The following is a 27,990-nucleotide window of genomic DNA, read 5'->3' as shown; positions in this document are numbered from 1 at the left end:
ATGCCGATTTTACCAGTATTTCAGTTATATCTCGGTGTGTCAGCTTGATGTGTGAGAAGACCGGAGTAGAATGTAGAGTGAGTGAGTGAGTTAGGTTAACACCGAATTTACCCGTATTTCAGTTATATCTCGGTGTGTCAGTTTGATGTGTGAGAAGACCGGAGTAGAATGTAGAGTGAGTGAGTGAGTAAGTTAGGTCAATGCCGATTTTACCAGTATTTCAGTTATATCTCGGTGTGTCAGATTGATGTGTGAGAAGACCGGAGTAGAATGTAGAGTGAGTGAGTGATTTAGGATTTAACCCTGATTTTACTGTGATATAATTTGAATACTGTTCAAAGCGGCGTCATACCCAACTCACTCACTCACTTCTAATAAAAGAAGCTGTGCATTGTGGGAACAAAATACATATGTACATGCATGAACTTATAAATAAATGATAATAAATAACTGAAGACAGTTTTTGGTCTTCGTTGATCTTATTTCCTTGTTCCTTAAAATCAAATATATCTCAGAACATCGATGTATATTGCCAGTGCACCAACCCCTTGGTTACTGCCTAATCAATCTAATTAAAATCAGATCTTAGTTCTCGCTTTCGCTTTGTTTAGCGGCAGCGAGAACTCAGATCTGATTTTAATGAGATTGCTGCCTTATAGAAACAATAACGAAGAAGGAGTCACGCCCACTTTCGACAAATGTGGTGAAGGGGAGGTAAGTTTCAAATTAGCTCCCTTTGTAATAAAAATGGCGACTTCCATGTGCAGGGCATGGGTGTCGAGAAACATCAAAGTTTTCAGTAGAGGAATTTCATTTTCAGGTGCAATATGTTTTTGATTTTTACACTACATTACTGTAAATTACATTACATTAATTTGTCTGTGAGAAGCATGCATTATTGGTATCTTTGCTTGTTGTTGGCAGGCAAGTATGTTTGTTTGCATCGCCGGTGCTGTGTCTGTGCAGCTGTGGCTGTCAGTGCCCAGCCAAGGTCGTCTTTCTGAATCCCCATTAATATACCAAGATGTTTACCCGTTGTATTTCATTGTGGCAGTTTACGATCACTTGGTAAACGAGAACGAATTATTTCTGATAGTGACTGAGGTCTTGTGAAACTAAAATGCGGTCACCCGGCAAATTAAACTGTTTGCCAATTAACAATGACTTAATTAACTCATTAGCTTCAAGCTGTCATTGTCAGTTCGATCCTCCACGCTGCTCAAAGTCTCATTTTGTAACCTGCACTGACAGCCTTAAAACAAATACTTCTTAGAAAGACAAATTGAAAACATTAAGAATTGAATTTCTTGGTAAAATGTCGGAATGATCCCAACCACACTCGATCACCACTCTTACCAAGAAGAATATACAGTCAAGTCTCGTTAATCCGACATCGTTGGTTGCACATGATTGTGTCCGATTAACGAGTATGTCGGATTAACGAAATTAAGTGATTTGTGATCGAAAGTCAGACGTCTTCACGATAGATAATAACCGTGTGTACCTTGCAATAAAATCATTAAAAACGAAATATTAATATTGTTATGTTGTTTATTCATTCATTCCTTAATTTATAATTAATGAATGTGCAAAAATAATAATAATTTTCCCATTTATACATAACGATAGAGACATTACTCACTGAATTAATCACATCAACGACACACGTTTCCTCGTGTAAATGCAAGTGCTACTGTCTTGACAACTTGCTTCATCTACTTAAAATAGTCTTTCAGTGTTGAATGTGCGCTGTTGTATTTGGTGGCAAAAAGTGACATTTCACATTGGTCGTGTCGACAGGTTTGAATAGCTTTTCCTGTTAATTGTTAAGTTAATCTCTGCAGCCAGTGCGTGTCAAAACACGGGGTTGTGTACTCGCGGTCAGATGACCACGGAGTACGCTGATCACTGTGTCGGATTAACGAGACTGATTAATGAGTGATTTCGGCAATTCGTTGCAAATTAGGTGTGTCGGAGTCGGAGTGCGAGAATGTCGGATTAACAGGACTAAATAGCACTGAATCAATCGGTTCCCATCATTTGTGTCGGATAAAGCCGAGTGTCGGATTAACGAGTGTCGGATTAACGAGACTTGACTGTATAGTCACGGTTTCACACCTAATATCCCCAATCACTATTGTTATGATAAACACCTATTACCACAGGTTAAGGGACTGACCATATGATGTTCTGGGATGTGTGGGGGATTTTGTATGTAGACCAGATATGTTTTCAGCTGCAGCTGCAAAACCAGTTATTTTTTTACTTGACACTATAAGCCTGCATACCTTTAAAACAGAACACATCTCGTGACAATGTTATTTTTCATGGGAGAAAGTTGAGTTTGTTTTTAACAGTCTGAAGCATGATCATGATAAGAATTGTTGTAAATCAGCTTTAAATGACACAAGACTAAAACAACATCCAATCAAAATATATTCATGATTGAGAGAAATTAAGTCTGAATTAGTCCGAAATAAGTCACAAACCAGAGAGATGGACCCTTCCTAAAATTGATGATTGTAGTGTGTACGTGTCGGCCACAAAAAATTAACTTATTTATTAATATTGTCTTCGGGTCGATCATCCAATATGTTTGCGAATTCTATTCCTTATTTGATCTTTCATTAGGTGTAATCGCCTTGACAGGCTGAAATACTGTTCAATATGTTCAATGCAGTGTTATTACTCTTTAAGGAAAATTAACCCTTGTGCATGTTGTAAGTACCCTTTATATTTTAGGTCAGGTGGGCTACAAAGCCCCAATTGTGCTTTGATGTTTCAGTATGTTCCTACTTATATTTCAGCTCGCAGACACCTACTGTCAGAAGCATACAGTTGTCAAGATGCCTGGCAAAAGCGATTACAGTCCCCTATTCTTTCAAATGTTTCATTAAGTAAGTCCTAGTTTGTGCACGTCGCTATATAAGTGCAATAATCTTGGACGCGACGTTAAACCCAATTTCACCTCACCTCACCTAGTTTGTGGATACAGAATCACTTAGGAATTTCCGGGCATTGAATCCTCAATAACACCTGCAAATTACTTTCTGAAGTACTGTCTCTCTATGTGAACTCTTGCAGTTGAAAGAGAGACACAACATCACCCTGGAATGCGATGATGTCATGACACAGTAGATGATGTCACTGCTGTAGCCAAATGGCATGTTTTTCAGATGTCATTCTCCTTAAGATCAGATCTTGGCTCTCGCTACTGCTAAACAAAGATCTGAAGACAGGTCACAAATCAGAGCGTTGCTTACCATATCGGCAAAGTGACTTCACTCCCTCTCCCTCTCCCTCTCCACCTTCTCCTTCTCCCTCTTCCCCCCCAACCCCCCCACTCCCACTCCCTCTCCACCTTCTCCTTCTCCCTCTTCCCCCCCAACCCCCCCACTCCCACTCCCTCTCCACCTTCTCCTTCTCCCTCTCCCGCCCCACTCCCAATCCCTCTCCCACTCCCTCTCCCTCTCCCTCTCCCTCTCCTTCTCCTTCTCCCTCTCCCTCTCCCTCTCCTTCTCCCTCTCCCTCTCCCTCTCCTTCTCCCTCTCCTTCTCCCTCTCCACCTTCTCCTTCTCCCTCTTCCCCCCCCCCCCCCCCCCCCCCCCCACACACACACACTCCCAATCCCTCTCCCACTCCCTCTCCCTCTCCCTCTCACATGATTTTTAACCAATCACATTGCAGCACACACTCCCATGTGCTTCAGATTTATGTGATATAATTGATTCAGCATCAGGCAATATTCTCCACTCAATCCCATGTTTAATATGTTTAATGTGATGCTAAATTCTCTAGCTTGAGCTTGGTTCTTCCTACATTTGTATTTTTGTTACAGATGAATTTGCTGTCCAGTTGCGTGACCGGTTTGAGAAACAGAAAAGAGCCAGTGTGATTGATGTTGATATTGTAAGTGTTCCTCATCATGTACACTGTTGGTAAACTAGACATGATTGTAGTTTGTTTGTTAGTTTATTGTTTAACGCCACACTCAGCAATATTCCAGCTAGATGAGGGCGGTCTGTAAATAATCGAGTCTGGACATACAGTTCAGTGATTGACATCATGAGCATTGATCCACGCAATTGGCATACGATAACATGGATCAACCAAGTCAGCGTCCCAATCAGATTCAAATGATACAATACAATACACTATTGTCTCGTGACATGATGTGACCCTCGGGCACATATGATATTTATGAATCAAGATATGTTTGCCCTCCTAGGTAATAAATCTGGAATATTGCTTAGTGCTGTGTTAATTAACAAGCAAACCTATGTAACAGGGTGGGCAATATCAATGACTTTGTCCTGTTTTCAAAATAAGGGGCACTGGTGGCCTTGTTGTCTCTTATGCAGCAATTCCATACTCAAGAGTTGTGTCCCTTGGGCTTGTCAGAAACCTATGATCATTGGTTCATATACCGGTTGACCCTGATTATTTTATAGGTTTGTCACTGTCATATCCATGCTCTTGGGGTTCACAAAAGTAGTAGATGATGAGGACCTGTGTCACTTTGGGTTGTATGTCTATGTGCGTAAAGTACACTGCAATACTTTGGCTGCTATAACTAGTGTTGTGTCTATGTGCGTAAACTACACTGCAATAGTTTGGCTGCTATAACTAGTGTTGTGTCTATGTGCGTAAAGTACACTGCAATACTTTGGCTGCTATAACTAGTGTTGTGTCTATGTGCGTAAACTACACTGCAATACTTTGGCTGCTATAACTAGTGTTGTGTCTATATGCGTAAACTACACTGCAATAGTTTGGCTGCTATAACTAGTGTTGTGTCTATGTCCGTAAACTACACTGCAATACTTTGGCTGCTATAACTAGTGTTGTGTCTATGTGCGTAAACTACACTGCAATACTTTGGCTGCTATAACTAGTGTTGTGTCTATGTGCGTAAATTACACTGCAATAGTTTGGCTGCTATAACTAGTGTTGTGTCTATGTCCGTAAACTACACTGCAATAGTTTGGCTGCTATAACCAGTGTTGTGTCTATGTCCGTAAACTACACTGCAATAGTTTGGCTGCTATAACCAGTGTTGTGTCTGTCCGTAAAGTACACTGCAATAGTTTGGCTGCTATAACTAGTGTTGTGTCTATGTCCGTAAACTACACTGCAATACTTTGGCTGCTATAACTAGTGTTGTGTCTATGTGCGTAAACTACACTGCAATACTTTGGCTGCTATAACTAGTGTTGTGTCTATGTGCGTAAATTACACTGCAATAGTTTGGCTGCTATAACTAGTGTTGTGTCTATGTCCGTAAACTACACTGCAATAGTTTGGCTGCTATAACCAGTGTTGTGTCTATGTCCGTAAACTACACTGCAATAGTTTGGCTGCTATAACCAGTGTTGTGTCTGTCCGTAAACTACACTGCAATAGTTTGGCTGCTATAACCAGTGTTGTGTCTATGTCCGTAAACTACACTGCAATAGTTTGGCTGCTATAACTAGTGTTGTGTCTATGTCCGTTAACTACACTGCAATAGTTTGGCTGCTATAACTAGTGTTGTGTCTATGTCCGTAAACTACACTGCAATAGTTTGGCTGCTATAACTAGTGTTGTGTCTATGTCCGTAAACTACACTGCAATACTTTGGCTGCTATAACTAGTGCTGTGTCTATGTCCGTAAACTACACTGCAATACTTTGGCTGCTATAACTAGTGTTGTGGCTATGTGCGTAAACTAGACTGCAATAGTTTGGCTGCTATAACCAGTGTTGTGTCTATGTGCGTAAACTACACTGCAATAGTTTGGCTGCTATAACTAGTGTTGTGTCTATGTCCGTAAACTACACTTCAATAGTTTGGCTGCTATAACCAGTGTTGTGTCTATGTCCGTAAACTACACTGCAATAGTTTGGCTGCTATAACTAGTGTTGTGTCTATGTGCGTAAACTACACTGCAATAGTTTGGCTGCTATAACTAGTGTTGTGTCTATGTCCGTAAAGTACACTGCAATACTTTGGCTGCTATGACTTGTGTTGTGTCTATGTGCGTAAACTACACTGCAATACTTTGGCTGCTATAACTAGTGTTGTGTCTATGTGCGTAAACTACACTGCAATAGTTTGGCTGCTATAACTAGTGTTGGGTCTATGTCCGTAAAGTACACTGCAATACTTTGGCTGCTATGACTTGTGTTGTGTCTATGTGCGTAAACTATTCTGCAATACTTTGGCTGCTATAACTAGTGTTGTGTCTATGTGCGTAAACTACACTGCAATAGTTTGGCTGCTATAACTAGTGTTGTGTCTATGTCCGTAAACTACACTGCAATACTTTGGCTACTATAACTAGTGTTGTGTCTATGTGCGTAAACTACACTGCAATAGTTTGGCTGCTATAACTAGTGTTGTGTCTATGTCCGTAAAGTACACTGCAATAGTTTGGCTGCTATAACTAGTGTTGTGTCTATGTCTGTAAACTACTCTGCAATAGTTTGACTGCTATAACTTGTGTTGTGTCTATGTCCGTAAAGTACACTGCAATAGTTTGCCTGCTATAACTAGTGTTGTGTCTATGTGCGTAAACTACACTGCAATAGTTTGGCTGCTATAACTAGTGTTGTGTCTATGTCCGTAAAGTACACTGCAATAGTTTGACTGCTATAACTAGTGTTGTGTCTGTGTGCGTAAACTTCACTGCAATACTTTGGCTGCTATAACTAGTGTTGTGTCTATGTCCGTAAACTACACTGCAATACTTTGGCTGCTATAACTAGTGTTGTGTCTGTGTGCGTAAACTACACTGCAATAGTTTGGCTGCTATAACTAGTGTTGTGTCTATGTCCGTAAACTACACTGCAATACTTTGGCTGCTATAACTAGTGTTGTGTCTATGTCCGTAAACTACACTGCAATACTTTGGCTGCTATAACTAGTGTTGTGTCTATGTGCGTAAACTACACTGCAATAGTTTGCCTGCTATAACTAGTGTTGTGTCTATGTCCGTAAAGTACACTGCAATAGTTTGGCTGCTATAACTAGTGTTGTGTCTATGTGCGTAAAGTACACTGCAATACTTTGGCTGCTATAACTAGTGTTGTGTCTATGTCCGTAAACTACACTGCAATACTTTGGCTGCTATAACTAGTGTTGCGTCTATGTGCGTAAACTACACTGCAATAGTTTGGCTGCTATAACTAGTGTTGTGTCTATGTGCGTAAAGTACACTGCAATAGTTTGGCTGCTATAACTAGTGTTGTGTCTATGTCTGTAAACTACACTGCAATAGTTTGGCTGCTATAACTAGTGTTGTGTCTATGTGCGTAAACTACACTGCAATAGTGTGGCTGCTATAACTAGTGTTGCGTCTATGTCCATAAAGTACACTGCAATAGTTTGGCTGCTATAACTAGTGTTGTGTCTATGTCCGTAAAGTACACTGCAATAGTTTGGCTGCTTTAACTAGTGTTGTGTCTATGTCTGTAAAGTACACTGCAATAGTTTGACTGCTATAACTAGTGTTGTGTCTATGTCCGTAAAGTACACTGCAATAGTTTGACTGCTATAACTAGTGTTGTGTCTATGTGCGTAAACTACACTGCAATAGTTTGGCTGCTATAACTAGTGTTGTGTCTATGTCCGTAAAGTACACTGCAATACTTTGACTGCTATAACTAGTGTTGTGTCTGTGTGCGTAAACTACACTGCAATAGTTTGGCTGCTATAACTAGTGTTGTGTCTATGTCCGTAAACTACACTGCAATAGTTTGGCTGCTATAACTAGTGTTGTGTCTGTGTGCGTAAACTACACTGCAATAGTTTGGCTGCTATAACTAGTGTTGTGTCTATGTCCGTAAACTACACTGCAATACTTTGGCTGCTATAACAAGAGTTGTGTCTGTGTGCGTAAACTACACTGCAATACTTTGGCTGCTATAACTAGTGTTGTGTCTATGTCCGTAAACTACACTGCAATAGTTTGGCTGCTATAACTAGTGTTGTGTCTATGTGCGTAAACTACACTGCAATAGTTTGGCTGCTATAACTAGTGTTGTGTCTGTGTGCGTAAACTACACAGCAATAGTTTGGCTGCTATAACTAGTGTTGTGTCTTTGTCCTTAAAGTACACTGCAATAGTTTGGCTGCTATAACTAGTGTTGTGTCTTTGTCCTTAAAGTACACTGCAATAGTTTGGCTGCTATAACTAGTGTTGTGTCTATGTGCGTAAAGAACACTGCAATAGTTTGGCTGCTATAACTAGTGTTGTGTCTGTGTGCGTAAACTACACTGCAATAGTTTGGCTGCTATAACTAGTGTTGTGTCTGTGTGCGTAAACTACACTGCAATACTTTGACTGCTATAACTAGTGTTGTGTCTGTGTGCGTAAACTACACTGCAATAGTTTGGCTGCTATAACTAGTGTTGTGTCTTTGTCCTTAAAGTACACTGCAATAGTTTGGCTGCTATAACTAGTGTTGTGTCTTTGTCCTTAAACTACACTGCAATACTTTGGCTGCTATAACTAGTGTTGTGTCTATGTCCGTAAACTACACTGCAATAGTTTGGCTGCTATAACTAGTGTTGTGTCTATGTGCGTAAAGTACACTGCAATAGTTTGGCTGCTATAACTAGTGTTGTGTCTTTGTCCTTAAACTACACTGCAATACTTTGGCTGCTATAACTAGTGTTGTGTCTATGTCTGTAAACTACACTGCAATAGTTTGGCTGCTATAACTAGTGTTGTGTCTATGTGCGTAAAGTACACTGCAATACTTTGGCTGCTATAACTAGTGTTGTGTCTATGTGCGTAAACTACACTGCAATAGTTTGGCTGCTATAACTAGTGTTATGTCTATGTCCGTAAACTACACTGCAATAGTTTGGCTGCTATAACTAGTGTTGTGTCTACGTCAATAAACTACACTGCAATAGTTTGGCTGCTATAACTAGTGTTGTGTCTATGTCCATAAAGTACACTGCAATACTTTGGCTGCTATGACTAGTGTTGTGTCTATGTGCGTAAACTATACTGCAATAGTTTGGCTGCTATAACTAGTGTTGTGTCTATGTGCGTAAACTACACTGCAATACTTTGGCTGCTATAACCAGTGTTGTGTCTATGTCCGTAAACTACACTGCAATACTTTGGCTGCTATAACTAGTGTTGTGTCTATGTGCGTAAACTACACTGCAATAGTTTGGCTGCTATAACTAGTGTTGTGTCTATGTCCGTAAACTACACTGCAATAGTTTGGCTGCTATAACTAGTGTTGTGTCTATGTCCGTAAACTACACTGCAGTACTTTGGCTGCTATAACTAGTGTTGTGTCTATGTGCGTAAACTACACTGCAATAGTTTGGCTGCTATAACTAGTGTTGTGTCTATGTCCGTAAACTACACTGCAATAGTTTGGCTGCTATAACTAGTGTTGTGTCTATGTCCGTAAACTACACTGCAATACTTTGGCTGCTATAACTAGTGTTGTGTCTATGTGCGTAAACTACACTGCAATAGTTTGGCTGCTATAACTAGTGTTGTGTCTATGTCCGTAAAGTACACTGCAATAGTTTGGCTGCTATAACTAGTGTTGTGTCTATGTGCGTAAAGTACACTGCAATACTTTGGCTGCTATAACTAGTGTTGTGTCTATGTCCGTAAACTACACTGCAATACTTTGGCTGCTATAACTAGTGTTGCGTCTATGTGCGTAAACTACACTGCAATAGTTTGGCTGCTATAACTAGTGTTGTGTCTATGTGCGTAAAGTACACTGCAATAGTTTGGCTGCTATAACTAGTGTTGTGTCTATGTCTGTAAACTACACTGCAATACTTTGGCTGCTATAACTAGTGTTGTGTCTATGTGCCTAAACTACACTGCAATAGTGTGGCTGCTATAACTAGTGTTGCGTCTATGTCCATAAAGTACACTGCAATAGTTTGGCTGCTATAACTAGTGTTGTGTCTATGTCCGTAAAGTACACTGCAATAGTTTGGCTGCTTTAACTAGTGTTGTGTCTATGTCTGTAAAGTACACTGCAATAGTTTGACTGCTATAACTAGTGTTGTGTCTATGTCCGTAAAGTACACTGCAATAGTTTGACTGCTATAACTAGTGTTGTGTCTATGTGCGTAAACTACACTGCAATAGTTTGGCTGCTATAACTAGTGTTGTGTCTATGTCCGTAAAGTACACTGCAATACTTTGACTGCTATAACTAGTGTTGTGTCTGTGTGCGTAAACTACACTGCAATAGTTTGGCTGCTATAACTAGTGTTGTGTCTATGTCCGTAAACTACACTGCAATACTTTGGCTGCTATAACTAGTGTTGTGTCTGTGTGCGTAAACTACACTGCAATAGTTTGGCTGCTATAACTAGTGTTGTGTCTATGTCCGTAAACTACACTGCAATACTTTGGCTGCTATAACAAGAGTTGTGTCTGTGTGCGTAAACTACACTGCAATACTTTGGCTGCTATAACTAGTGTTGTGTCTATGTCCGTAAACTACACTGCAATAGTTTGGCTGCTATAACTAGTGTTGTGTCTATGTGCGTAAACTACACTGCAATAGTTTGGCTGCTATAACTAGTGTTGTGTCTGTGTGCGTAAACTACACTGCAATAGTTTGGCTGCTATAACTAGTGTTGTGTCTTTGTCCTTAAAGTACACTGCAATAGTTTGGCTGCTATAACTAGTGTTGTGTCTATGTGCGTAAAGAACACTGCAATAGTTTGGCTGCTATAACTAGTGTTGTGTCTGTGTGCGTAAACTACACTGCAATAGTTTGGCTGCTATAACTAGTGTTGTGTCTTTGTCCTTAAAGTACACTGCAATAGTTTGGCTGCTATAACTAGTGTTGTGTCTATGTGCGTAAAGAACACTGCAATAGTTTGGCTGCTATAACTAGTGTTGTGTCTGTGTGCGTAAACTACACTGCAATAGTTTGGCTGCTATAACTAGTGTTGTGTCTGTGTGCGTAAACTACACTGCAATAGTTTGGCTGCTATAACTAGTGTTGTGTCTTTGTCCTTAAACTACACTGCAATACTTTGGCTGCTATAACTAGTGTTGTGCCTATGTCCGTAAACTACACTGCAATACTTTGGCTGCTATAACTAGTGTTGTGTTTTTGTCCTTAAACTACACTGCAATAGTTTGGCTGCTATAACTAGTGTTGTGTCTATGTCCATAAAGTACACTGCAATACTTTGGCTGCTATGACTAGTGTTGTGTCTATGTGCGTAAACTATACTGCAATAGTTTGGCTGCTATAACTAGTGTTGTGTCTATGTGCGTAAACTACACTGCAATACTTTGGCTGCTATAACCAGTGTTGTGTCTATGTCCGTAAACTACACTGCAATACTTTGGCTGCTATAACTAGTGTTGTGTCTATGTCCGTAAACTACACTGCAATAGTTTGGCTGCTATAACTAGTGTTGTGTCTATGTCCGTAAACTACACTGCAATACTTTGGCTGCTATAACTAGTGTTGTGTCTATGTGCGTAAACTACACTGCAATAGTTTGGCTGCTATAACTAGTGCTGTGTCTATGTCCGTAAACTACACTGCAATAGTTTGGCTGCTATAACAAGTGTTGTGTCTATGTCCGTAAACTACACTGCAATACTTTGGCTGCTATAACTAGTGCTGTGTCTATGTCCGTAAACTACACTGCAATAGTTTGGCTGCTATAACAAGTGTTGTGTCTATGTCCGTAAACTACACTGCAATAGTTTGGCTGCTATAACTAGTGCTGTGTCTATGTGCGTAAACTACACTGCAATACTTTGGCTGCTATGACTAGTGTTGTGTCTATGTCCGTAAACTACACTGCAATACTTTGGCTGCTATGACTAGTGTTGTGTCTATGTCCGTAAACTACACTGCAATAGTTTGGCTGCTATAACTAGTGCTGTGTCTATGTCCGTAAACTACACTGCAATACTTTGGCTGCTATGACTAGTGTTGTGTCTATGTGCGTAAACTATACTGCAATAGTTTGGCTGCTATAACTAGTGTTGTGTCTATGTGCGTAAAGTACACTGCAATACTTTGGCTGCTATAACCAGTGTTGTGTCTATGTCCGTAAACTACACTGCAATACTTTGGCTGCTATAACTAGTGTTGTGTCTATGTGCGTAAACTACACTGCAATAGTTTGGCTGCTATAACTAGTGTTGTGTCTATGTCCGTAAACTACACTGCAATAGTTTGACTGCTATAACTAGTGTTGTGTCTATGTCCGTAAACTACACTGCAGTACTTTGGCTGCTATAACTAGTGTTGTGTCTATGTGCGTAAACTACACTGCAATAGTTTGGCTGCTATAACTAGTGCTGTGTCTATGTCCGTAAACTACACTGCAATAGTTTGGCTGCTATAACAAGTGTTGTGTCTATGTCCGTAAACTACACTGCAATACTTTGGCTGCTATAACTAGTGCTGTGTCTATGTCCGTAAACTACACTGCAATACTTTGGCTGCTATAACTAGTGCTGTGTCTATGTCCGTAAACTACACTGCAATAGTTTGGCTGCTATAACAAGTGTTGTGTCTATGTCCGTAAACTACACTGCAATAGTTTGGCTGCTATAACTAGTGCTGTGTCTATGTCCGTAAACTACACTGCAATACTTTGGCTGCTATAACTAGTGCTGTGTCTATGTCCGTAAACTACACTGCAATAGTTTGGCTGCTATAACAAGTGTTGTGTCTATGTCCGTAAACTACACTGCAATACTTTGGCTGCTATAACTAGTGTTGTGTCTATGTCCGTAAACTACACTGCAATAGTTTGGCTGCTATAACTAGTGTTGTGTCTATGTCCGTAAACTACATTGCAGTACTTTGGCTGCTATAACTAGTGTTGTGTCTATGTGCGTAAACTACACTGCAATAGTTTGGCTTCTATAACTAGTGCTGTGTCTATGTCCGTAAACTACACTGCAATAGTTTGGCTGCTATAACAAGTGTTGTGTCTATGTCCGTAAACTACACTGCAATACTTTGGCTGCCATAACTAGTGTTGTGTCTATGTGCGTAAACTACACTGCAATAGTTTGGCTGCTATAACTAGTGTTGTGTCTATGTCCGTAAAGTACACTGCAATAGTTTGGCTGCTATAACTAGTGTTGTGTCTATATCCATAAAGTACACTGCAATACTTTGGCTGCTATGACTAGTGTTGTGTCTATGTGCGTAAACTATACTGCAATAGTTTGGCTGCTATAACTAGTGTTGTGTCTATGTCCGTAAACTACACTGCAATAGTTTGGCTGCTATAACTAGTGTTGTGTCTATGTCCGTAAACTACACTGCAGTACTTTGGCTGCTATAACTAGTGCTGTGTCTATGTCCGTAAACTACACTGCAATAGTTTGGCTGCTATAACTAGTGTTGTGTCTATGTCCATAAAGTACACTGCAATACTTTGGCTGCTATGACTAGTGTTGTGTCTATGTGCGTAAAGTACACTGCAATACTTTGGCTGCTATAACTAGTGTTGTGTCTATGTGCGTAAAGTACACTGCAATAGTTTGGCTGCTATAACTAGTGTTGTGTCTATGTGCGTAAACTACACTGCAATAGTTTGGCTGCTATAACTAGTGTTGTGTCTTTGACTCTTTGTCCGTAAACTACTCTGGTTGCTGTTACTACCGTTGTGTCTATGTCCGTAAACTACTCTGGTTGCTGTAACTACCGTTGTGTCTATGTCCGTAAACTACTCTGGTTGCTGTAACTACCGTTGTGTCTATGTCCGTAAACTACTCTGGTTGCTGTAACTGCCGTTGTGTCTATGTCCGTAAACTACTCTGGTTGCTGTAACTACCGTTGTGTCTATGTCCGTAAACTACTCTGGTTGCTGTAACTACCGTTGTGTCTATGTCCGTAAACTACTCTGGTTGCTGTAACTATCGTTGTGTCTATGTCCGTAAACTACTCTGGTTGCTGTAACTACTGTTGTGTGTGTACAGCTGGTCAACAAGATGCACGAGATGGATGTCTCGGACGCCGACTACATGGAGGACCTCATACACAGGTAACCTGTCACCTTACACTGTTACTACCTGTATCCTTTACATAACCTTTCAATTAAATTGTGTCCTTTGAGGCGGTCGGGTAGCCTAGTGTTAAAAGCATTTGCTTGCCCACCTGAAGATCTGGGTATGATTACAAACGTGGGTACAATGTATGAAGCCCATTTCTGGTGTCCCCAGCTGTGATATTACTTGCATATTGCTAAAAGCGGCGTAAGACCATACTCAATCACTCACTTGTGTCCTGTACATTGACGACTTTATATGCAGGTAATCTGTCACCTTACTTTTGGAGGCGGTGGTGTAGCCTAGTGGTTAAAGCATTTGCTTGCCACGCCAAAGACCAGGGTTTGATTCCCCATATGGGTACAATGTGTGGAGCCCTTTTTTGGTGTCCCCTGCCGTGAAATTGCTGGAATATTACTATGAGTTATAAAACAATACTCACTCACTCACTTTGCTGGTGTCCTATATACGTTGATGACTTTATACACATCACCTTACTTGTGTTGTTTAGATTGACAAACTTGCTAAAAGATGGGGTTTGGATGATTGCTACCTAGGTTGTGATGGCTGGTACCATACCGTGATTGTGGGCATTAAGGTTAAAGCTATGAACCACTTGTTGGTGTGGTCCAGTTTTGGTGATTAACATTTCTGAAGACCTCAGTAATCATGATGGTGTCTCCTTAAATAATCCTGTGATAATGACATATGATACTATAATCCTGGTCATGAAGCGGTATGTGATAATGACATATGATACTATAATCCTGGTCATGAAGCAGTATGTGATAATGACATATGATACTATAATCCTGGTCATGAAGTGGTATGTGATAATGACATATGATAATATAATCCTGGTCATGAAGCAGTATGTGATAATGACATGTGATACTACAATTCTGGTCATGAAGCGGAATGTGATAATGACATATGATGCTATAATCCTGGTCATGAAGCAGTATGTGATAATGACATGTGATACTATAATCCTGGTCATGAAGCGGTATCTGATAATGACATATGATAATATAATCCTGGTCATGAAGCAGTATGTGATAATGACATATGATACTATAATTCTGGTCATGAAGCAGTATGTGATAATGACATATGAAACTATAATATTCAAGTCAAGTACATAGATCTAGACATTGTGTGTCTCTATTAACTTGTTGCTCTTGTAATTGAAAATTCATGGATTTTTTCACTACAGATTTCGAAATAGTGAGGATGCCATCCCAGTCAGAGACTCAATAGTCCATGCCATCGTCCGTGCGTACATCGATCTCGGGCTGACGGACAGACTCCTGGACATGATGAGAAATAGGGTAACTACATGACTTTATAGGAGAATGGGATACATCAAGACCTGTGATCTGAATTCACTGCAGAGCTGTATCCCTTAGCAACACCAGGATATGCTGGTGGTTGGTTTATATTCCAAGCATGATTCTTGGTACGTCAGCATGATGCCAGGCTAGTAGGTCATTGTCTATGAACTGTGTCACTTTGGGCTTTTCTCCACATAAAGATACATACAACTGAAGTATTTTTTAGGACTACCCTCTCTCTCTCTCTCACTCTCACTCTCACTCTCACTCGGGGCGGTTGGGTAGCCTAGTGGTTAAAGCGTTCACTCGTCACGCCGAAGACCCGGGTTCGAATCCCGACATGGGTACAATGTGTGAAGCCCATTTCTGGTGTCCCCCGCCGTGATATTGCTGGAATATTGCTAAAGGCGGCGTAAACCAAACTCACTCACTCACTCACTCACCCTGGCACTCACTCACCCTGGCACTCACCCAGGCACTCAGCATTTAGTAGCTAAAACAGAGATTTGTCGGCTTTGAGTCAGTATACTGTGTCTGAGTGGGGTATTCATGTTAAACTGAGGCATAGTATCTCAGTGGACCAGCACTATAAATCAGCATCAGTCCGGACTGGTACAAGCAGCCTCCGACACCCACACACACAAACACACATGTGAACACAACGTTGAACCCCATTTCACCTCACCTCACCTACATGACCTATGAGTGCAATGTTAAACAACAAACAATAATAAGTATCTGAGGTCATTTCTCATGTCCTCAGGAGCCTTATTTAGCTGATGACACAAACCTCCTTTGCTTGATTCCAGAGGGACTATGGTATTTTCCCTGACAGCTACGCCACAAACATCCTCATGGATCACTTCATCAAGGGAGACAATTATGCAGGTACGCCCCATATAGATCATCACATATACAAACATGCCAGCAACATCGTCTTCGGGGAAATGTTTGGATCCTTTGCATCAGAATTGATATGGAATACAAAGAATATATTGTGGACATCAGATAATGTCTTTGCTTCGCACTTACTGATGCCTTATGTGACATGTCAGATGTCAGTCAGTATAGAATATCTTCTAGTTATTAATAAACACTGTATGACTGAGATATTGTTGATAAGATGTATAATTCTGAATCTCTTATTCACTCGCTAATCACTGAAATGTACATCAGATGAAATGTGTTAATGTTGTGTGATCAGATGCGGCAAGGGTGTCATACGAGGTGATGCTGCAGGAGGACTTCAGCCACCCCATCTCCTTCAGACTGTCGCTCCTGGCAGCCGTCAAGCACCTGCTCACCTCTAACATGGCTGACCTAGCACTGCAACCAACACCTGACAATCCTGAGGTGGGTCATGGTCTAAGGGAGATAACTCAGTCAGCTTGACAGACTAGTGTCTGGAATATCTGCCTTCCCCAATTCTCGTGTCCTGTTTGTTTAGTAATATACCCTCACTCTCACCCTCACCTTCACCCTCATCCCACACCCTCACCCTCACCACACCCTCACCCTCACCACACCCTCACCCTCACCCACACCCTCACCCTCACCACACCCTCACCCTCACCCTCACCCACAACCTCACCCACACCCTCATCCACACCCTCACCACACCCTCACCCTCACCCACACCCTCACCCTCACCCACAGCCACACCCACACCCACTCCCACACCCTTACCACACCCTTACCCACACCCTCACCCACACCCACACCCTCACCACACCCACACCCTCAACTCACCCACACCCTCACCCTCACCCACACCCTCACCCACACCCTCACCCTCACCCTCACCCACACCCTCACCCTCACCCTCACCCACACCCTCACCCTCACCCTCACCCTCACCCACACCCTCACCCTCACCCACACCCTCACCCACACCCACACCCACACCCACACCCTCACCCTCACCCACACCCTCACCCTCACCCACACCCACACCCTCACCCAGACCCACACCCTCACCCTCACCCTCACCCTCACCCACACACGCATCCTCACCCTCACCTTCACCCACACCCTCACCCACACCCACACCCTCACCCACACCCTCACCCACACCCTCACCCACACCCTCACCCTCACCCACACCCTCACCCACACCCTCACCCTCACCCACACCCACACCCACACCCTCACCCTCACCCACACCCTCACCCTCACCCACACCCTCACCCAGACCCACACCCTCACCCTCACCCTCACCCTCACCCACACACGCATCCTCACCCTCACCCTCACCCTCACCCTCACCCTCACCCTTGCCCTCACCCACACCCACACCCACACCCACACCCACACCCTCACCCTCACACCCAGATAACTGTTGAGCATTTTATGTTACAGGAGGAGGAAGATTGGGTGAAGGTCAAGGTCATCAGATTTCCTTACTATGATGACCACTTTGATATCAAGGACGAGCGCTTTCTACTTGGCAAGACCCTCTACATGCTTGGTGGCTGTGTTCAGAACAATGACAGGCTCAGTAGCTCCCTGAAGGTGATGGGCCTGGGCTTGTACCAAAAGTTTGACAAGGGCTTGCATCTCCTTGAGGAAATTGCCAACACCAACAAGAAGGATGCTATCCATGAAGAGGCTGTGAGTTTACTGATAAAATAGTTCAATAGAACAGAAGTGTCACTGTCTCTAGTGGACAATAGTCATGTCAATATTGAATACAACTTACTGATGAGTTTACTGATAAAATAGTTCAATGGAACAGAAGTGTCACTGTCTCTAGTGGACAATAGTCATGTCAATATTGAATACAACTTACTGATGAGTTTACTGATAAAACAGTTCAATGGAACAGAAGTGTCACTGTCTCTAGTGGACAATAGTCATGTCAATATTGAATACAACTTACTGATGAGTTTACTGATAGCACATAGTTCAATAGAACAGAAGTGTCACTCACTAGAAGACAATAGTCATATAGATATTGAATACAACTTACTGATGAGTTTACTGATAGCAAATAGTTCAATAGAACAGAAGTGTCACTCACTAGAAGACAATAGTCATATAGATATTGAATACAACTTACTGATGAGTTTACTGATAGCTAATAGTTAATAATACAATAGAACATGATGAAACAAAGTGACATTGTCACCATGGTCACTAGAGGCATGTGAATGTTAAATACGTGGTACAATTTTTACTGTAGAATACGAATGTGGGCTCGTACTGTCTGTCTAATGTTTTTGACAACAATATGGGGTGGCTATTACCTGCAACTGACCCTCTGCCAACACAGCCTATAGTCTGGTCATGTGCTTCTTGACAGTGTGTCTATGGACACAATATGTATGTTCAGGGCTCGGTTTAGCTATATATGTATAACATGCACCAATGCAGCCTATTATTGAAAAGTGCACCCTTATATTTGTCTACATGCCAAAAATTTCAAATTTGTGTCCAACCTTTTCTTGTCCACACAAATTGATATTTAACACACTCAATACCTGCATGCTTTATTTACGATACTATTTCACTCACCTTGTACTGTGTGTAATTTTTCATGCTTTCATGGGCTTGACGTAATCAAACTGTTGGGCAGGAGTATGTATACATGTTCCTATTGCATTTCACAGCAATGCATCATTAATGTATGAGACACTGGCAGCAGACTGGCCTGCTTGGATAAATTTATGGGACCCGGGTGCAACCTGGCTTTGTCTGGTTCAACTATGTTTTCATGTCAACATGCATCTGGTGAAGTTCAATCAAGTCCCTTATTTCGAGCCCATGGGCCCACTTGCACAAAGCGATCTTAGCACTAAGACTATCGTAAGCCTATGTACAGTATGGTAGTTACGATCCTCTTAGAGCTAAGATAGCTTTGTGTAAGTGGGCCCTGATGTATTTGTTTGCACATTAACTTTTAGATATCCATCAACAAAATGATCTGGGTTTTTTTTCAGTCTTGGTATTGCTTGTTTTGGGGATATTTTTTCATTATGCAAGTGAAGTGATATACAATACATAGGTTTTAATGACTTATCCACAAAAACCCATTATCATATCTTGATACAGTGAATTTGGTGTTTGATGTTAAAGTGTCTTGTGTCTATCCTGGGCTCACACCAGTGTCTTTTAGAAAGAAGCGGAACCATCCAGGTTTTGATAAGACTTTCAGTTATAAGACTGCATGTTATGACATTTGTCTGCAGTGGGGTGTACAGGATTGTACAAGCTGAATGGTTGCAGGGTGTACACAAACTACACCCTGTTACTCCTGAATCTGTCATGATGATTTCAAAAGTCCTAAAGACTTATGTTGTTTGAAGTGTATTTGTGTGGCGTTAAGCTCTACCTTCTTGCCTACCCTCCGGAACTCAGTCTCAGTATGACAACTCAAAGTGCATACAGTCAAGTCCCGTTAATCCGACATTGTTGGTTGCATATGATTATGTCGGATTACCGAGTATGTCGGATAAACAAAATTAGGTAGTATCAACGTTCGTGATCGAAAATCGGACATCTACACGTTAGAGAACGATACGAACACGTAGGAAAATGAAAAATGAAATATTCATATTGTTGTGTTACATTGTCAGCAGAATTTGTTTTCTAATCAACACTTTTTCTACAACCACTAAAGTTTAACACAAAACTACTGTTACGGACTGTATGACTGATTTTTAAAGCATAGTCTGGAATGGAAGTCGCTAATTTGAAACTGGTGCCGCAATGCTTAAGAAAGCTGCTTTCTGAGTGGCTAATGTCGACATCCTGTTAGTAATTTCATTGGTCGGTCAAAGTTCGTGAAAGGACGTTCTGATGTGACCTGTAATGGGATGTCCTCAGCAGAAGCGAGAACTTGTATCCGATTTTAATGAGATTGAGGTAATCTAGGCATGTGATTAATCCTGTTTTGTATATTTAAAGCAGTAATTGTTTATTGTTAAGCAAGTTTATCTCTGCAGCCGTTGAAATATACAGCTACTTGCCGACTCGTCTCGCATCAAAACACGGGGCTGTGTACTCGCGGGCAGATGACCACGGAGTCTGCTGATGACTGTATCGGATTAACGAGACTGATTAATGAGTGATTTCAGTATTTCGTTGCGAATTAGCTGTGTCGGAGTGAGAGACGGGTCTAAATAGCACCGATATAATCGGTTCCCATCATTAGTGTCGGATAAAGCCGATTGTCGGATTAACGAGACTTGACTGTATAAGATCATGTGTGATGAGGCAATCAAAAGTTTCATCTTATCCAACTCAGTCACACAATGATGTCAGTCCGACCAGCTGACTTTGGGGTTTTACAAACTGGTTACTGTCCAAATGGATTGTAATGGAATACAAGTTAAGATAAGATCTTGGGTGACGAAGGCTTAAAGGTACATAGATATGGGCTGTTATCACATTGTTGAAACCATGGATTATAGTTATGTCAGCAATTTGTCAACGGAATCATAATTAGGGCAAATCTGGTATTTGAACCTATCATAAACGGCCTATTGTTTCCTGCTGGTGTTCTCTAGGTACACATACACAACTTTAGTTCCACATGAGTTTATTCTTTAAAGGGTACAACATGTACAAAGTGGAGACTGCCATCATTTCTGGGAGACTGTTCAGTATCAGTGAAGTAACATGGAAATCAGGATTAACTTTCAGTGACTGATCGGAATAGAATTAATCGAATACAAATTGTATCATTATTGTTGGAGATCCTTGCATGGCTAGGGGAAGCACCCATACCTCCTTTTATGGATTTATTAATTTATGAATATCAAATGAAAAGTGTTTTTTTGTCCCACTATGATATCAATTCATCTGTGCCTTGTGTGGAATCTAGATCAGAATAGGTCCCCAGTATGTCATGCTTGTTGCTAGGGCTGGGACAAGTCCAAATTTACTACCCGGGTACCAGGCCTCCTATTACTCTACCCTACCTGGATACACTGTAGGTCTCAAGAGTTGGGAACAAAATACCTGATTACTGCAGCCCTGTCCAAATTAATTTACATACATGTATTGAACGATCAAATCATTCGTACACTGAAGTTAAATAAAGCTTACCCAGACATATACAAGTCAAAAGGAATGTGTGCATCGTCAGAAAGAAATGTGAACATTAGCGACTTGTAGTGTAACCACTGAGCTACAGTGAGTTTTTGTCATTAAACAATATATCACGTGATTCACCAAGGGTCTGGGTAGTCCTGTGGGTACCCGGGCCCTACTCATGACACCCACGACCCGAGTACCCAAGTACCAGAGTTACCCGTCCAAGCCCTTCTTGTTGCATTCCTGTAACACAGTCTAGTGTCATGCACGATGATGGCAGTGACTGACAGCATCTCATGAAATAACATTATGTCTTTCAGTTGAAGATATTTGACGAGAGCATTAAGAATGCAGAAACACGTGACCCGAACTTGGAGGAGAAGGATTTTGGTCTGCGGACAATCGATGACGAGGTGTTTAAGTTGCGGCTCACTCCTGATGGCAAGGAAGAGGTGACTCAAAGATTTGAGGTGAGATAACATGTCAGTGTCTATACTGTTTTTAACACCAAGCAAGTGATGCCAGCCAGGGAAGAAGAAGCCCCATGTTCTGGAGATGTGGGCATGAGGTTTATGGTTGTCAATATCTGTCAATGAAATACCCCCTCATGAAGATCTGGGTTAGAACTGATCTTCAGCAATCCATGCTTGTCGTAAGAGGTGACTGACGGGATCGGGTGGTCAGGTTGGCTAAATTTGTTGATGCACGTCATCGATCCTAATTGTACAGATGGATGCTAATGATGTCAAACACTGGATTGTCTGGTCCAGGCTCGATTCTTTACAGACCGCTGTCATATAGCTGGAATATTGCTGAGTGCAGCATTTAACAACAAACAGACAATGAAATATCTCTCTTCTGAAGCAAATGTGTGCCATTCAGGTGAAATTACCTTCTTCCATTATGGAAAAATAGTAATTAGTGGAAGGGTGATGTATACCTCTGTGCAGAGTTGCGTCCCTTGGCTGTGCAGGAACCAGTTGGTCGTGGCCTTCAATCCCTGACTTGACCTGATTCTCATCTTGGGGCAGCACCTTGCCAATGCACATGTGTTCTACCAACTGACACACATTTCGAACCTGTGTCAAAACAAGCTGTCCTTGTACATTATGCTGACATGGTGTAAAATATAACCTAAGAATCACTCAAACTGGTGTCAATAGACTTGGTTTTTTAGTTTCTTCATTTGTTGTTTAACGCCACACTCAACAATATTCCAGCTTATGATGGCGGTCTGTAAATATTCAAGTCTAGATCAGCCAATCCATTGATTGACTTCATGAGCATCTGTCTACGCAACTTATTATGAGACTCGTTCTATGTTTTATGGAGAAATTATTCAAATAAAAAAAGGAGTTGTATAGCTTGCAAGTGAAGTTGTCATGTGACTTGAAAGGACACCCGTGGTGGCATGTCCCATCTTTAGAGCCAGTGTTTGAGCAGATGTTGTAAATAGATCTATCGTTATTGTGAGTTTCACAAACTTAGGGCTTGCATCTGTGCAAGAACCAGAGCATGCGTTTAGTGAAGCTATAGTTGTAAAATAGTGTGGAAAACAGATATGGTGTGTCAGGTGTGCACATTCTGCTCAACAATGGCCAGGACAGTACTTTCATAGGTGACCCCTAGGGAAGGATTACCCTCAGATACCATCCCGCGGTTTAACTTGAATACCCCACTCAAACACAGTATACTGACTATGAGCCGACCAGTCCTTGTTTTAGCCCCTCAATGCCGAGCGCCAGACAGGGTAACAACAAGTACCATCTTTTAACATCTTTTGGTATGATGTGGCCGGGGATCGAACCTCGGTCCTTCCACTCTCAGAGGTGATTAAAGTTTCTGATATGTTGGTTTAGGGATACTATTTTAAATGTAGTGCTTGGATAGCTGTAGATTTACCAGTACTAACTTGAATTTAGTTTCAAATGTTAAATTTGATATGGTTAAATCTATAATATTTCCATTCTACCATGACTAAAAAAAAAGTGAAGTCCATGTTATCATCAAATATACTGAGTGAAGTCCAGTGAGTGAGTCCAGTGTTTTAAGTGGGTTGTCGATCTGAATTATGGAATTACTGACAACAGCCTTGAAAGAAAATATGGTGCTGTATATGATCAAGCAGTTTTTTACACCTTAGTACTTCACTCAAACAGGTAATGAAAGCATTTAGCACAGCAACCTTGTGTTCTAAAATAAAAAGGGCACCCCTTACGTATACTAAGCAAGCCTTAAGCAGGGTAACAACAAGTACCATCTTTTGACGTCTATGGGTATGACGCAGCCGGGGATTGAACCCCAACCTTATGCTCTCTGGTGGACGCTCTACCACTAGACCATGGAGGTGGTCCCGCGTAACCTTAGAAAAGAAAAATGTTCAGCTAAAATATCTTGTCTGGCTATATTTGTGAACTGCGTAACTGTAGAGGTGAGGTGAGGTGAGGTGAGGTGAGGTGAGGTGAGGTGAAATCGGGTGAGAGGGTGTCTCATGCCGTATTGTTATGAATTATTTCAGACTGCAGTGTGGATGACTTTAAATATCCCAAAGCTAGTGAAAATTACAAGGACAAATAAAAAGCAGACACAATGCAAAATGATTAAATATTTGTAGTCATACTTTTTCTAGGATAAGGTCAAGAGCATATGAAAATGAAAACAGGGAAACAGATCTTGAAGCAAGGTCGAACTGAAAATTCTTTTTCACTGATCTTTGAAACTCATATTAAAATTACAATACGACTTTGTAAATATCCTGTTTGTATGTGCCTTGTTATATGCTTACGATTTCCTTGTTGATTTCATATCTTTTAAACTATCTGCTAAAACTGTCACAATCTGGGATCTCACATCTGGAGACGGGGAAACAGATGTACCATGTCGACCAGGACCAGGAATATGTACATTGTGGTATATTATCTGGTATTTTGTGCGAAATATATGTATTATTGTATCAAATTAACTGTCACAAAGTAGCAGAGTATTTGATTTTCAGGGAAATAGACTGAAATTAGAAAATATATTTCATGATAAAGCTTCCAAGAAAATTAGCCTATTTGGGTAAATCTGTTAAATCTTCCCATGTAATGATTCTAGTGGTTTTAACACTCCTCAAGATACGAGAAACAATAAACAATGCATATCATGCTTATGATATTGCAGTTGCATTCTTATCAATTAAACTTAGTTAAACTTGCACTATATTCAAAATGGAAATATATTTTGACTATATTGATTGATGTGTATCATTGTTGTGAATAATTGCTTTAGAATCATATGAATTTATGCAAATGGATGAGTGTCGCAAGGAAAGCCTGGGTCGACAATCCAAGAATAATGACCAGGGCAAATCAGGGATTCAAACCATTCATAGGAATTATAAGTGTTTGTCATGCGGGGTTCGTTTAACATGACGACTGACTCCGTGGTCTAGTGGTAGAGTGTCTGCCCGGAGAGCGGAAGGTCAGGGGTTCGATCCCCGGGTGCGTCATACCAAAAGACATTTCAAGATGGAACTTGTTGTGGTGCTTGGCATTAAGGGGCTAAAACAAGGACTGGTTGGCTGGGAGTCAGTATTCTGGGTCTGAGTGCGTATTCATGTTAAACTGCGGCATGGTGGGCTAACACTATAAAAATCTGCATTAGTCCAGACTGGTACAAGCAGACACACACACTTGCATCGCAAAACAATCGTGAACTTGATATTAAACCCCATTTCACCTCACCTCACCTCACCTCACCTCACCTCACCTCACCTCACCTCACCTCACCTGTAACATTCCGATTAAGTTAGAAATCATGAAATTTAAATTACCTTTACTTTAAAACAACAAAGCACGCTGACGTAATTCCAACAAGTTCAGGTAAATTTCCCAGATTGTCCGCATTATGCTATGGTTGCATCCTAAATAAAATAAGGTTTGTATCCCCAAACAACATCAGAGTGGAACATTGTGATGTTGTTTATCCACGTGTCTCTGATCACACATTATAACTATCTGATCCCCATTTTAGTCGGCTGTTACAGCTAGCATGGGCTGCTGGGGACCTTTCTGACCCAGAATCCTCATGGGGTCCTTGTAAGTAGGGTACCCTTACAATTTAAGAAAATATTTAAATCTTTCCAGGGTGACTGGTGTGAGAGTTGTAATACTTTTTGGTCTATTTATTCAGGAGATTGCCCTCAAGCTGCGAAGGAACAACCAGACTGTGGAGGACAGTATGCTGCCTGTGGTAGAGTCTCTAGCAGTGTCGGAACTCCCAACACATGAAGCTGCCGACATGACTGCCCAGAGGGCGATGTTGGAGAGGTGGGAGAAGGAGCGGAGTGAGTTGGTGGAGGCACAGATGAAGCAGTACATGAAGCAGCAGCGGGAGGAGGAGATCAAGCAGCAGCTGAAGGAGCTTCAGGAGAAGGAGGAATTGCTGCGTTACTTTGAGTTGCGAGATCAGATCATCCTGGCGAAGTCACGTGCACCAGAAATAAAGCCTCCCATTGTGGATGATGACGAAACACTGAGGGAGAAGAGAATCAAACGGAGGAAATATCGCCACCATATATAGACTGAAGTGCAGCCTAGAATGGGTTGATGGTGTTTGCATAACGGACATGTCGGCAGCCTTTGAAATCCATGCTCATCTGCTAGCCCGGAACTACTAAATTGTGCTGAGGAAAAGAAAACATCCTATGATGGTAGTCTTCAATGATTTGTAGCATTTGAGGGCTATAATTCTGAAGCAGTTCTCAATGCTTCAATTTCCTACAAATTGGAACTGAATAAACCTGACAGAAAATGTAAACATAGTAAACGTTTGGTCTTGATCAATCTGGACTAGCTACAAACTCTGAAGACCAGAGAAATAAAGAATTTCTAGGGCTGGTCACAGTTTGAAAGTAAGTGGGTCCTGGGTGCCCCCTGTTTTTCTCACTGTAGTATCTTTATCTGGAAACCCCAAGCATCTTTGGACATCAACATTAGGGTGTTAGGGACTCCTTGGATTTGTGCTTAGTTTTGAACACTGAAATCAAATGATTGGTAATTGGTGTCATTTCAGAAGTAGTGTCAGTAATTCTGACTCATGATACCAATATGTAGACTATGCATGACATGTGGAATAGGAATCGATGACAGATGGGTACACAGAGTGACATGGGTTCATAGCTGGAAAGTAACAGCCGGAATGGCCAGTGACATTTGCAACTGCTGAGTTTATATTAGTCTACTCACAACTGACTGACCGTTTTGTGAACTTTGACCGGCTACTGAAATGACTAACAAGATATGGACATCAGCCAATTAGAAAGCAGCTTTCTCGAGCTTTACGGCACTCGTTTCAACCTGGCGACTTTCATTTCAGACTACGCTTGAAAAATATGTTGACACATTTGTCGATTAAAATTTTGAAAAATGAAGAAACAAACATTCCGGAATGTCTAATATATGGCTGAGATTGACAGACTGTGCAGCGCCTCTTACGTTCAAATGTTTCTCCCACGGAAGCGAGAGAAAGACGATAATTTTGACAGAATCAGACGTACGGGCCGTAACTGTCGTTCGGAAAACCCCGTGTTAACCTTTTTCGAGTTTGCATGATCAGAAAACACATTCCGACTGTCACTTTCATGATCTGGTAAGCGACGCTTTGATTGGTTGGATGAAAGGTTGTTCTGACGTGACCCATAATGGGATGTCCTCAGATCTTTGTTTAGCGATAGCGAGAACTAAGATCTGATTTTAATGAAATTGTACCATTGTGAGAAGGCACAAAAAGCCCATTGTCATCTGATGTTATGAGCACGTTTTTTCAAATGTTAGGCAAAGGTTACTATGGTAACATCTGATTAGATCACTGTAAAATTACTGATTTTATGTGTGTGATAAAAGAGTCACAAAGTAATACAAGTATGTAAAGAATACATTGAAGAATGTGTGAGGAATACATCAATGAATACAAGTATTGTTAGAAGATCATTGTTTCATGGATGTTTGGTACTGCAGCTGGCATATTAGTGCTGATTGTACTGACGAACATGGTGATGTTCATGTAGATTATGTTCATGGATATGTTTTAGACTGTTTGATTTTTGAAGAGTGATGTATTATGAAAATAAAGTAACTGATTCATGTTACTGTTGTCAGATCATAATGACCAAAAGAGCTGATAAATGTGTCTGTTTATACAGCCCAAAATAGCAATATTGAAAAAAAGTAAAAATATAAAGCACATATGTTGTTTTCGTTATATATTACAAGGTAATTTGTCATACATAAATAATGAATCCCAAATTCACAACCAAGCACTCGCTCAATACAGAGACCATATCAGAATATGTTCTCTGTTCAAAGCAAACAAGGTATGTCACATTGTGACCTGTCTAGTGTGATGATGTAACTACTGTTGTATGGTTTTACCTGAAAGGTTACCTGTTCATTGATATGTGCCTTGCCATTCCTATGATCGTGGGGTTGAATCCCGGATTTGCCTTGGTTATGATTCTTGGACTTTCGACACACTGGGTTTCATCCCTGTTGTAAAATATACGACCTGCATTACTAATGACTTTCCACCTGCACATTAATGATTGAAATACTGTTCAAA

General features: G+C 41.1%; 1 protein-coding gene across 1 annotated transcript; it reads left to right on the top strand.

Moving 5' to 3' along the window:
- Window positions 1-743: 743 nt before the first annotated feature.
- On the top strand, window positions 744-27,617 carry LOC124112563 (28S ribosomal protein S27, mitochondrial-like). Its single transcript, XM_048399247.1, has 10 exons — window positions 744-820; window positions 2,808-2,897; window positions 3,839-3,909; window positions 13,952-14,016; window positions 15,237-15,351; window positions 16,164-16,242; window positions 16,559-16,707; window positions 17,713-17,964; window positions 21,711-21,860; window positions 25,564-27,617. The coding sequence occupies exons 1-10, from the start codon at window positions 748-750 to the stop codon at window positions 25,951-25,953; spliced, it is 1,434 nt and encodes a 477-aa protein (XP_048255204.1). The 5' UTR covers window positions 744-747; the 3' UTR covers window positions 25,954-27,617.
- The last annotated feature ends 373 nt before the right edge of the window (window positions 27,618-27,990 follow it).

The sequence above is a fragment of the Haliotis rufescens genome, unplaced genomic scaffold (genome assembly GCF_023055435.1).
Source record: "Haliotis rufescens isolate VD_foot unplaced genomic scaffold, xgHalRufe1.0.p SCAF_1, whole genome shotgun sequence".
Classification (NCBI taxonomy): Eukaryota; Metazoa; Mollusca; class Gastropoda; order Lepetellida; family Haliotidae; genus Haliotis; species Haliotis rufescens.
This window is presented reverse-complemented; position numbering and strand designations above follow the sequence as displayed.